Genomic DNA, 12,294 nt, shown 5'->3' with positions numbered 1-12,294 from the left:
AATTAAGATTCTAGGTTTGTCGAAACTGCATATGATGTTCTTCCAAATGAAAGTGATGACTTCCTTCTCTGAAATCCTGGCTACGACTTCTGTTTCGACCCATTTGGAGAAGTACTCCACTGCTACAATTATAAACTTCTTCTGAGATTGAGCAGGAGGGAACTGTCCCACAATGTCTATCCCCCATTGATCAAAAGGACACGCTATTTTGATCGGTTCGATAGGGGGTCGCTGGCTGATGAATCAAAGACGCGTATCTCTGGCAGCTCTCGCACCTCTTTACCAACTCCTTCGTGTCCTTAACCATGGTTGGCCAAAAGTACCCTTGGCGCATCACTTTCTGTGCCAGCGACCTAGCACCTGAGTGGTTCCCGCAACTTCTTTCGTGGATCTCTTGCATAACATAATCCGCCCTTTCCTTATCCAAGCACTTCAACATTGGGTCCTCAATCGTTTTCGTTTACACAATTGACCGAAAATCAGGGTGAAACGTGCTGCTAAAAGTATCACTCTTTTAGCCTTAATTGGATCCTCAGGCAAGACTCCTTTCTCAAGATATTTGATGATCTCATCTCTCCACGAATCAACCTCGACCACTGCCTGGATCTCCATGTTTTCCGCGATAACTGATCGATCCCGTACTAGAGCGGTCACCTTGCGATCTTTTATCCCCGACATCGCAGCTCCAAACTTAGACAGCACGTCTGCCTTATCGTTCTCTGCCTTGGGTACTTGCGAGACAGGACATTTATCATACTTACCCATCCATCTCTTGACGATCTCCCTGTATGATGTCATTGTTTTTTCCCTTCTCTCATACGTACCCTCTATCTGTAGCACGACCAGCTGAGAATCAGTGAAGACTTCCAAATCCCTAGCTCCTGCTTCGTACGTGAGCTCCAGTCCCAAAATTAGCGCTTCATACGCGGTTTCATTGTTAGTGATAGGGAAAGACAACCGAGCTGCATCCTCGATTTCAACTTCCTTGGGTCCTTGTATTAATATCCGGGCGTCCCCATTGTTAGCATTTGACGATCGATCTATGTGCAACATCCACTTGCAATTCTGCTCCCCTGGGTCGCTAGTCAAATCCATCACGAAATCAGCCAACACTTATGCTTTTTGGGCTGTTCGGGGTTGGTAATCAATGTCATATTGCCCTAACTCTACCACCCATTTGATTAATCTCCCCGAGGCCTCCGGTCGAGACATTACATGTTTCATCGGATGGTTTGTCAGCACAACTACTTTGTGTGATTAAAAATATGGTCGCAATTTGCGCGCTGTGACGACCAGTGCAAGTGACAATTTTTCCATCTCTGAGTATCTCGAGTCTGCCCCCTATAACATCTTGCTAACGTAATATATTGGGCTTTGGTTTTTTTCTTCCTCCCGCACCAACACCGAACTAACCGCTTTGTCTGAAACCGCCAGGTATAGAAATAGCACCTTTCCTTCCTTTGGATTCACGAGTAGAGGGGGCTTTACCAAGTAGTTCTTCAAATCTTGCAGGGCCCTTTCACACTCTTCAGTCCATTTGAAATTTTTTGTTTTTCGCAAGACATTAAAGAAAGGGAAGCTCTTATCTGCGGATCGAGAAATGAATCTATTCAAAGAAGCAATCTTACCCGTTAGCTTCTGCACCTCCTTGATCGTGGTTGGTGATCGCAAGTTCATCATGGCCTGGATCTTCTCCGGATTAGCTTCAATCCCGCGTTCGTTGACCATGTATCCTAGAAATTTGCCCCCGCTACTCCGAATGTGCATTTATCTGGGTTCAATTTCATCCCATACGATCTCATAATATCGAAAGCTCGTCCAAGATGTTCAAGGTGATCCTGCGATCTTCTACTCTTTATGAGCATATCGTCGACGTACACCTCCATGGTCTTGCCAATAAGCTCTTGAAACATCCTGTTCACCAACCGTTGGTAAGTGGCACCTGCATTCTTTAAACTAAAGGGCATAACATAGCAGTAAATTTGAGTAATAAAAGATGTCTTCTCACGATCTTCTTTGCCCATGTAAATTTGATGGTATCCATCATAGAAAAACATTTTAAAACCTACAGTTGAGTCGACCATGACATCAATCCTAGCTAAGGGGTAACGATCCTTAGGTCATGCCTTATTCAAATCAGTAAAGTCTGTGCACATCCTCCATTTTCCTGATGCCTTTGGGACAAGAACCACATTAGAAAGCCATTCGGTATATTGAACTTCAGAAACATATCCGGCCTTTAGTAACTTTGCCACCTCCTGCTCGATTATTCTGTTCTTATCACCTCTGAACGACCTCTTCTTCTGCTGCACCGGTCGCGCCATTGGATCGACGTTCAGTCTGTGCACGATCACCTCCGGGTTGATGCCTTTGAAATCTGAAGGGCTCCAGGCGAACATGTCCATGTTCTTCCTAAGAAAGTCCACCATCGTCGTTTCCATCTCTCCCATGTTCGCTCCGATCCTCGTGGTCCTTCCTTGCTCGCTTTCTACGAGCTGCACGGCCTTGTATTCATCACTGGGTTTCAAATGCTCAGCCTTGTACGGCCGCGGCTCGGCATCTTCTTTCACCTTCATCTTTTTATGCCCGGACTCCCCTTTTAGTGACAGGTTGTAGCACTTTCGAGCCTCTCTCTGATCGCAAGCCAATTCTCCTACTCCATTCTCCGTGGGGAACTTCATCTTCATATGATATGTGGAGATGACTGCCTCGAACACGTTCAAACCAGGCCTTCCCAAAATCACATTGTAAGCTAATGGAGTATCAACTACTAAAAACTTTACCATGAGAGTTTTTCTCTTAGGTTCCTTCCCCATGGATACAGGTAATTCGATCATTCCAAGCGATGCTACCTCACTTCCTCCAAATCCGACAAGAGGAGTCTTCACTAGCTCAAGGCAGGCGTTTTCTAATCCCATCTGGTCAATCACGCTCTTAAATATGATATCCGTTGAACATCCACTATCAACTAGTACTTTGTGCACAGTGAAATTTGATATGTGTAGTTTAACGACCATCGGGTCGTTCATTGCTTCATCAGCTGTTAGCCCATCAGAACTACCGAATGAGATGGCTTCCTCCTCTTCCACCTTTAACACAAATTCCCTTTCTCGACTCGATGCCAAGACTCTTGCACATCTCTTCCTGGTTCTCTGCGAGTCTCCTGCACTTGAACCCCCTGCAATCGTATATATAACCCCTTTGGTTGGCTCATTGCTTCGGTTCACCGAAGTTTTGTCTGCTTTGGCAGGATCGGGATTGCTATCTCTACTTCTTGACCTACTCCTCGATCTATCCTTGTGGGTTTTGCATCCGCTAGTGACTTGAATGCGAAAATATCCCTATCGTACCAACCTTTCTATCTCTTCTTTCAACTGGAAGCATTCTTCCGTGTTGTGCCCCCTTTCAAGATGGAACCTGCACTTATTAGAGAATTTCTTAGAGGAGGTGTACCTGGTATGCCTTGGCCATTTCAACACATCTGCATTCTCTACCATCATCAAGGCTCTCTCGCGCGTCATGAACAACGGAGTGTAGTTATGATATTTAGCTTGGTACTTTGGCTCCCTCGGCCCGTCATTCTTAGTTTTATTTCCCCCGCATCCTTTAACATCATGCGTCCTCTTATACATCTTTTCACACTCCCTCCGTTCCGAATCCTTCATGACGTTCATTTCTTCTTCGTCGATATACTTCTAAGCCAAAGCCATCAGCTGCTCCACATTAATTGGGGGATCGCGTGCGAGCGCCCAAGTGAACGAGCCTTTCTTCAATCCATGGATCAAAATGTTGACCATCATATAAATACGAAGATCCTGTACTTCCAACGTCTCATTATTAAACCTCCCCATAAAGCTCTTCAAGGTTTCTCCTTCTCCTTGACGTATATTAAAGAAGTGAGTAGCAGACCTCTTCTGTTTCTTCTTACTAGCAAAGTGGAAAGAGAATTTCTGAATAAGTTGCTCGTACGAAGCAATACTTCCATGAGGTAAGCTGGTGAACCACTCTTGTGCTTTTCCTGCAAGAGTAGTAGCAAACAATTTAGCCATAATGGGGCCTGACTACCCATACAAATTCATCACCATTTCAAACTTTGCAACATGTTCGTAAGGATCTTTGGTTCCATCGTATCTTCGTAAATCGGGCACTCTGAACCCTGGTTCCACTACCTCGACCAATATGTCATTACTGAAAGGAGAGTTTTTGTTGTGAGCCACGATTTCGACACGCTTCTTTAGTTCATCAATCTGTTTGCCCAGGAGATCTATCTGTTTTCCCACGCTTTCGACCTCCGCCCGGGATATTACTGCCTCCCTCCCTTTAGCCCGGGCATGACTGCTGGAACCAGCCTCCGACGTTGCTGGCCTCCTACTACGACGCTCCGGCTCGCTTGGCTCCCTAAACTCTCTCCTTAGTTCTCTGCTTTCGAATAATTGCCTCCTCGATGTTTCCCTTTGGACTGGGGTTGAAGTTCTCCTCTCATACTCTACAATGGCTTTCTTACTTGCTTCTTCGATCATTCGCTGTAACTCGTCTTTAGTCAAGTGCAACATCGATCCTCCTCTCCTCGGTGTTTCCTCATCTCCGTTATTTCTCCTCGAAAAACCCTCCATAGTGACAGGTGATTCTCAGATGTTTCCTATAGAAGGCGCCCACTGATCTTACTCGAAATCAACGACCTGGAATGAGCGACATCACTACTGTTGACTAACCCCACCAAGACGAAGTATTTGGGATCCTGATAAGACGGGTAAAATGAGCTCGTCGGGCACGTCCCGGACAACGACCCTCCGACGCTCAAGTTAGGTTGATCGAGGAAAAAGTATGCGATTAAGCAGGTAGATCGAATGAATCCAGCATTAATTACCTCGAAATGTGGTGTCTGGGGGTATTTATAAAACATAGCGGGGTACTGTTGAGGGGGCCACGCGGCCTTATCCCACTAGCTTGCGTCTACGATCGGACGGCTACCATTGTTTGGGTCTTGAAGCGGGCAGCTGGGTCCGGATCAGGTCTATTCGGACCCGCCCGGTAAAAAGAAACGTGGATCCAGGTCAAAAGACCGAAATACCCTTAATGAAGGGTGTTTTGGGTATTTTCTCTATATAACTATCAGGGGGATAAATGATGTTTAGCCAAATAAAATTGAAACCTCACTATGCTACTCCCATTATGGAACAACGTGTGCTTTTAATACATGGAATGAATATATATGATTTAGATATCGACATATATATGATACATATATATGATACTTGTAACTTATCACTATAAATAGGTCATTGTGAAAATGGAAATAATCATTTTTTTTTCCAAGAATGATTGCTCAAATAAGAGATTATAGGGAGGAAAGGAAGAAGATGCATAGCCAAGACTCATATTCGCAAAGATCATGATCTATGAAATTGCAAAACAGGCTTAGGATGTTTTGAAACAAGAGTATCAAGAAAATGTCGGGAGAAAATAAATGCAAGTTTTGAACCTGAAAAGGGAATTCGAGATGTGAAGGATGAACGAGTCAGAGCCACTAAAGGACACAAAGATAGGTTGTTAAAGCATAAGAAGCAAGAGTAGCAGAAAATCAGTAGCTACAAGACCAACTCTTCATGTTACAAGTCATGCAACAAATAATTTTACAGGGACTTGGCGATAGTGGTTTTACAAACCACTTGAACCCTGAATTGAGTAATTTCAGGGAGTTAGTTCAGTCTTATAAATCAAAAGTGAAGATTGGGAACGGAGATTTGGTTGATGTCAAAGGCGTTGGGAAAGGCTAATGTAACTTGTCTTGTCCCACATAGGTAGCATAAACTCCTTTTTTCTTATATATATTGAGCCAATTTATTATCTTTAAAATGAGAAGTGTTGGTAGGTGAAATTTGGTAAAATTACCACATGTGCGCTCGTACTTGTTTTGGTCCTGGTCGGGCTGGGCACGTGAGGTTATATCCTTTTTCAGGAAAATTACATTGAAATCACTCATTCTTCTCGGTTTTGGATTCTTAAGAAGACCAAGTCATGGAGGTTGAGGAAAATCCTCCTCACTTGGCCGATTTTTTGTCCTATTGCATTTTTTTCTCAACCAATTGAGCTGACTCTTCTATAAATAGCCTCACTTCTGATTCACAATTTTTTCGAGCTCTCCTTTACTGTTTCTCGAGCACTCCTCGGCTCTTACTTGTCCTCCTCCTCCTCTTTTATGACTTTAGTTCGTTCGTACTTCCAAACTCTCTACTACGAGTGCGCGTGTTAGAAGGTTATAGTTGTGTTAACATTGGGGAGCGAACGGTTTACACTATCTACACCGCAGTAGCTCCGAAGATTCGCTTTGAAGGCAGTGGTTTGTCCACGGCACAACTTCTATTTTTTCCAATAGTTGAAAGCAAAATTATTATAGAGTAAAACCTCTATAAATTAATAACCTTGGGACCATGAAATTTTATTAATTTAGAGAGATATTAATATATCGATAAACTAATATTTTATTAATTAAAAGAGACTTTTAAAATTCAACAAATTTAGTACATATGTATTGAAAATAAATGAATTCATATATATTTCATTGATTATATTCATGCATCAATCAATTCTTTGTAACTAATTAAATATATTCATGTATAATATCAATTCATTTATACAATTAACTATTATATTCATGGACGCATGTATCAATTTATTGGAATTACTTAAACATACATGTTTACATTAATTCGTCGCGCTTAAATAACTATTATAGCCAATTAAATATATTCATGCATGATGAATGAAACATATACTATATAAATCTCAATATGGAAATAAAATAATTCATGACACCCAACCATGTCTTCTCATCTAGGAGGTATGGAAAAATCATTTATGAATGATCAAATGCATAAAACATTAAAAACTTCATATTTAATATTTATATTTGCAATATTTATGAATTATTAATTTAGAGTTTAACAGGACCTAATATTTATAAAGGGTTTTTTTTTGAAAAATTATTGTCTTATTATCTTATCGAATTTGATTATTTTTTACAAAGGCCCAAGTTGGGATCGGAAGATTTTGTTATTTTAGAAAGTTTATTAATTTATAGAGTATTAATTTATAGAGGTTTTACTGTAATGGTTGTTCCTGTTACTAAAACACTGCCTAATCTCTCCAGACTAGAGCTACTTGACAAGACCAACTATAAACGAATGTCACAGAAGTTGCTCATATTTTTTGAACAATTGGATGTGGACTACGTACATTTCCAGAATTCACCGGAAACCCCAACATAGATCTCCACGCTTTCCATAACTCCAACAACAATCTCCGTAGTTGGGACGATCGCAAAATTCGAAGATAAGGCAAAATAGAAATACGACAGAGACAATAAAACAGTGAGAGGTCACCTGCTTAATCATATGATAATTCTATGTCCGACTTGTTTGTCAACTATAGGAGTGCTAAAGAAATCTGGACTACAATGTAGGCAAGATAGGAGGTCACGACGCTGAAAGAAAAAAGTATGTCATCGGTAAATGGCTCCAATTTCAAATGATTGATGAGAAGCCTATAATGGACAAAATCCACGAATACGAGAACCTAGTAGCAGAAGTCCCAAGCGAGGGCATGAAACTATGTGAGATTTTACAAGCCAATTGGAGTGAATATCGAAACCATTTGAAGCACAAGAAAAGGGATGTAACCCTCCAAGAATTGGTCGGCCATATGAGAACGAAAAAAGCGAATCGTTTGAAAGATAAGGAAACTTCGCTCTCTTCTCTTTTAGTTAAAGCTAACCTAGTTGAATTTGCTGGTTCTAAAAATAGGTTTCACCAGAATCAAGAGAAAAAATTTCAAAAGAACAATCAACACAAGTCACTCAAAGTACCTGAAGGTAAGATCCAAAAGAACAAAATATTGTGCTATTGCTGCGGGAAACTAGGATATAAAGCATACCAGTGCTACCAAATAAAGGATCAACATAAGGGAAACTCAAAACTAGCCACTCAATGTACTCCGCAAGTAAAACCTAGCCAAAAATCACGAGATCAATGCTGCGGTAGTTGTAGAGGCCAACCTAGTGGAGAACAAAGATGCTTGGATAATAAACACTGGTGCATCCAGGAATTTCTGCTCCATCAAATGCCTATTTCATGAACTTTTTGATGCAATAGACGGCGAGTGTGTCTTCATGGAAAACTTTACAACCTCCGGATTCTCGGGTAAAGGAAAGATATTCCTTAAACTTACTTACAGCAAAACACTAGCTTTGAATAATGTATTATATGTGCCTTCTTTATGCAGAAATCTGGTTTCTGGTAGTTTGTTGAATAAAGTTGGCTTGAAAATTGTGTTAGAATCTGATAAGGTAATAATCACTAAAAATAATGACTTTGTAGGAAAGAGATACTTATCTGATGGCTTATTTGTCCTAAACACTGTTCTGATTGCTATTATTAAAATTCTTATATTTCTGCTTATTTGATGGAAGCTATTGACATTTGGCATAGTAGGACATGTGAACTATTCCTCTATTAAAAGGTTGAAAATTATGAATCTTATAAATATTTCTGACACAAATGGATGCTCTTAATTGTGGAGTCTATATAGAGGCAAAGTTTGTAAAGAAACCTTTTAAACCTGTCATATCTAGAATGACTTAATTACTCGAGTTAATTCACTCGGATCTAGCTGATTCCAAAAACACATTAAGAAAGGGTGGTAAAAAATATTATATCTCTTTCATTGATGATTTTTCTAGATATATTAAGATTTATCTATTAAACAAAAGATGAGGCTGCTGAAGTATTTTTGAAACTCAAAGCTGAAGTTGAAAATCAATTAGATAACAAGATTAAAAGACTTGGATCTGACAAGGGTGGAGAATACAACACTAAATTCTTGAAGGAATTATGCGAGATTAATGGAATAATCCATGACATTAAGTGCACCTTATACACCTCAACAAAATGGCATAGCTGAACAGAAAAATAGAACTCTGAAAAAAATGATGAATACTATGCTTCTAAGCTCAGGTATGCCAGATAATATATGGGGGAAACAGTTTATCTGCATACTATATCCTTTATATAGTCCTATATTAAAAATTGATTAAAACCCCTTATGATTAATGGAAAGGGTTTGCTCCTAACTTTAAACTGTTAAGGTGTGGGATTGTCTAGCTAAAGTGGCATATCAAGAATTTAAGAAAATAAACATAGGACCTAAAACCTTTGACTGTGTGTTTATTGGGTACACCCAAAATGGTACCGCATATAGATTCAGGTGTTTAAATGATAACTCTTTTTGTGAATCAAATGCTGAATTCTTTGAACTAGTTTTTCCATTTATTAAAACTATTAGAACAGATATAGCCTCTACAAGCAACAAACCTTTTGTGACTTCCTCTAATTCTGTTGTGAATGAACCTAAAAGAAGTAAAAGACAAAAAATGGAACATAGTTTTAACCAGACTTTCTAATTGTTTTCCTTACGGAAGACCAAGAAAGTTTAAATGAGACTTTGTTTCAAGGTTTCTAGTTGAAGATGATTCGAAGACACATATGGAAGCAATAACCTCCATAGACTGTAGTTTCTGGAAAGAAGCCATTAGAAACGAACTAGATTCTATCATGTTAAATCATACTTGGGATTTAGTGGATTTGCCTATAGGAAATAAGCCTATAAAATGCAAATGGGTTTTCAAGAAGAAAATGAAACCAGATGGGTCAATAGACAAATTTAAGGCGCGCTTAGTGGTTGTGGGTTATACTCAAAAGAAAGATATAGACTATTTTGACACATTCTCACATGTGATAAAGATTGCAACCACTAGAACTCTAGTTTCACTACTGGCTATTCTTCGCTTAATAATCCATCAAGTGGATGTAAAAACAGCCATTCTAAATGGTAACTTGAAAGAAGAAATATATATGGAACAACCAGAAGAGTATTTGGTACCCAATCAAGAAAATAAAGTATATAAACTCATAAAATCACTATATGGACTACAATGAGCACCCAAGCAATGGTATGAAAAGTTTGATCATACTTTTAAAACTAATGGATACAAGACAAATGTATCACTATAGGTCGATGATATGCTAATTTTTGGCACCAACATTGAAATAATTCAGGAAACTAAAAGATTCTTATCAGCACAGTTTGACTGAAAGATCTAGGAGAAGCTGATACAATCCTAGGCGTTAAAATTAGAAAAACTGAAAATGGGTTCTCTCTTTGTCCGTCACACTATATAGTGAAAATCTTGGACAGGTTCGATGCTCAAGAAGAGGTACCAGTCAAAACACCTTATGACCCGAGCATATGTATCAAAACGAATAAAGGTGATAGTGTGTTTTAAGCTGAGTATGCAAAAATTATAGGGAGTGCCATGTTTCTCATTAACTACACTAAACCTGACATAGCTTACGCCGTGAGTAGACTAAGTCGTTATACCCATAATCTCAATAATGAACACTGGATGTCGCTTGTTGAGATATCTAAAGGGTACCATAAATTTGAGTTTGCACTTTAATAAATTTCCTGCAGTGTTAGAAGAATTTTGTGATGCGAATTGGGTTACCGATAATGGTGACATAAGCTCAACTAGGGGATATGTTTTTACTTTGGGTGGGGAGCTATTTCTTGAAAATCTGCAAAACAAACTTGTATAGCTCGCTCTATTATTAAATCTGAATTTATAATTTTTGAATTACCAGGTCAAGAAGCAGAGTAGTTAAGAAACTTATTGGGAGATGTGCCCTTGTGGGGGTCAACTTTGCCAATGTCCCTACGCTATAATTCCCAAGCTGCTATTGGAATTGTCAAGAACTATGCTTACAACGGCAAAAGGAGATATATTCGCATCAGACATGAAACAATAAAGAACTCTTGAACAATGAGATAATCTCCTTGGATTATGTGAGGTCCGAGAGGAACTTGGCAGATCCTCTCATGAAAGGGCTTACCAAGAGAATTATCTTTGAGTTTTCAAGAGCAATGGGGCTAAAACCCTTTGATTGATGGAATACAGTAATGACCATATAAATCTATAACCTTGTGTTTGGGTGGTCCTAACAAGGACTTGATAGATAACCCTAACTTTGTTCAGGACGATAGCCTTATAGCTTAGTTGTTCAGTGGTTTATAGACTTGATGAAGCTATTTAGATAAGTGTGAAGGTGAGCCACCTTCTACGAAAGAAAAATGAAAGTTTTTTCTATAGCACTCATAAGAACCCAAGGTATTAGCGCAAGGCCATTAATTGCGATTGGAACTTTTATGGCAAAACAACAAGCACCAAGGAATTTATACTTGATTGTAGAGGTCTCAATCTGAGCTATCGAAAGTTCAAAATTATATCATTTTCGTTAGTCAGTTTGATTGCCTCAGTTGACTTTGCTCAGCAAATCATATTCTTCATCTACATTAGTCATTTGTGGGGGATTGTTGGTAATGATTAATATAACTTGTCTTGTCCCACATAGGTAGTGTAAACTCCTTTTTTCCTATATATATTGAGCCAACTTATTATCTTTGGAATGAGAAGTCTGGGTAGGTGGATTTTGATAGAATTACCTTACGCTCGTCTCGTCCCTAACAGGGTTGGGCTGGGCAAGCTCGGTTATATCCTTTTTTGGAAAAATTACATTGAAATCACTCACTCTTCTCGGTTTTGGACTCTTAAGAAGACCAAGTCATAGAGGTTGAGGAAAATCCTCCTCACTTGGCCGATTTTTTGCCTTGCTGATAAGATTTCTATTGCGTTTTTGTCTCAACCAACCGAGTTGGATCTTCTATAAATAGCCTCACTTCGATTCATTTAAACGCACAATTTTTTTTAACTCCATTACTGTTTCTCGAGCACTCCTCCACTCTCTCTCCCGTCCTCCTCTTCTTTTTTGACTTTAGTTAGTTCGTTATTCCAAGCTCTCTACCACGAGTGCGCGTGTTAGAAGATTATAGTTCTGTTAACCTTGGGGAGCGAACAGTTTACGCTATCTGACCGTGGTATCATCAAAATTTCGCTTTCAAGGCAGTAATTTGTCTACGGCACAACTTCTATTTTTTCCAACAAATGGCATGCGAGTTGTTGCTATTCAGACTCCAATAGGTATAAAGTATTTCTTAGATGTATTTTTGTGCCTGGAATTAACCAAAGCTTGTTAAGTGTGGGTCAAGTGCTAGAGAAGGATTATTCTTCACATTTTCAAATGAACTCATGCATCATTGATAATAATGCTAGTTGTGAGTTGATGATAGTAAAATAAGAGATAAAAGCTTTCCACTTAGTTGGAAAGAGACTAATTCGCATGC

General features: G+C 39.3%; 2 protein-coding genes across 2 annotated transcripts; both read right to left on the bottom strand.

The window, feature by feature from the left end:
- Positions 1–432: 432 nt before the first annotated feature.
- On the bottom strand, positions 433–1,095 carry LOC148789378 (uncharacterized). Its single transcript, XM_088882726.1, has one exon. The coding sequence runs from the start codon at positions 1,093–1,095 to the stop codon at positions 433–435; it is 663 nt and encodes a 220-aa protein (XP_088738852.1).
- Positions 1,096–3,695: 2,600 nt separating this feature from the next.
- Positions 3,696–4,049, bottom strand: LOC148789377 (uncharacterized). Its single transcript, XM_088882724.1, has one exon. It carries the CDS (start codon positions 4,047–4,049, stop codon positions 3,696–3,698), a length of 354 nt encoding a protein of 117 aa, XP_088738850.1.
- Positions 4,050–12,294: the final 8,245 nt, after the last annotated feature.

Source organism: Sesamum indicum, linkage group LG1, assembly GCF_026168435.1.
Source record: "Sesamum indicum cultivar Baizhima isolate 11 linkage group LG1, ASM2616843v1, whole genome shotgun sequence".
Lineage (NCBI taxonomy): Eukaryota > Viridiplantae > Streptophyta > Magnoliopsida > Lamiales > Pedaliaceae > Sesamum > Sesamum indicum.
This window is presented reverse-complemented; position numbering and strand designations above follow the sequence as displayed.

What these genes read in the sequence shown, in the direction of transcription:
- LOC148789378 (XM_088882726.1), bottom strand. Translation starts at nt 1,095, where the DNA reads ATGGATTTGACTAGCGACCCAGGGGAGCAGAATTGCAAGTGGATGTTG.
- LOC148789377 (XM_088882724.1), bottom strand. Translation starts at nt 4,049, where the DNA reads ATGGCTAAATTGTTTGCTACTACTCTTGCAGGAAAAGCACAAGAGTGG.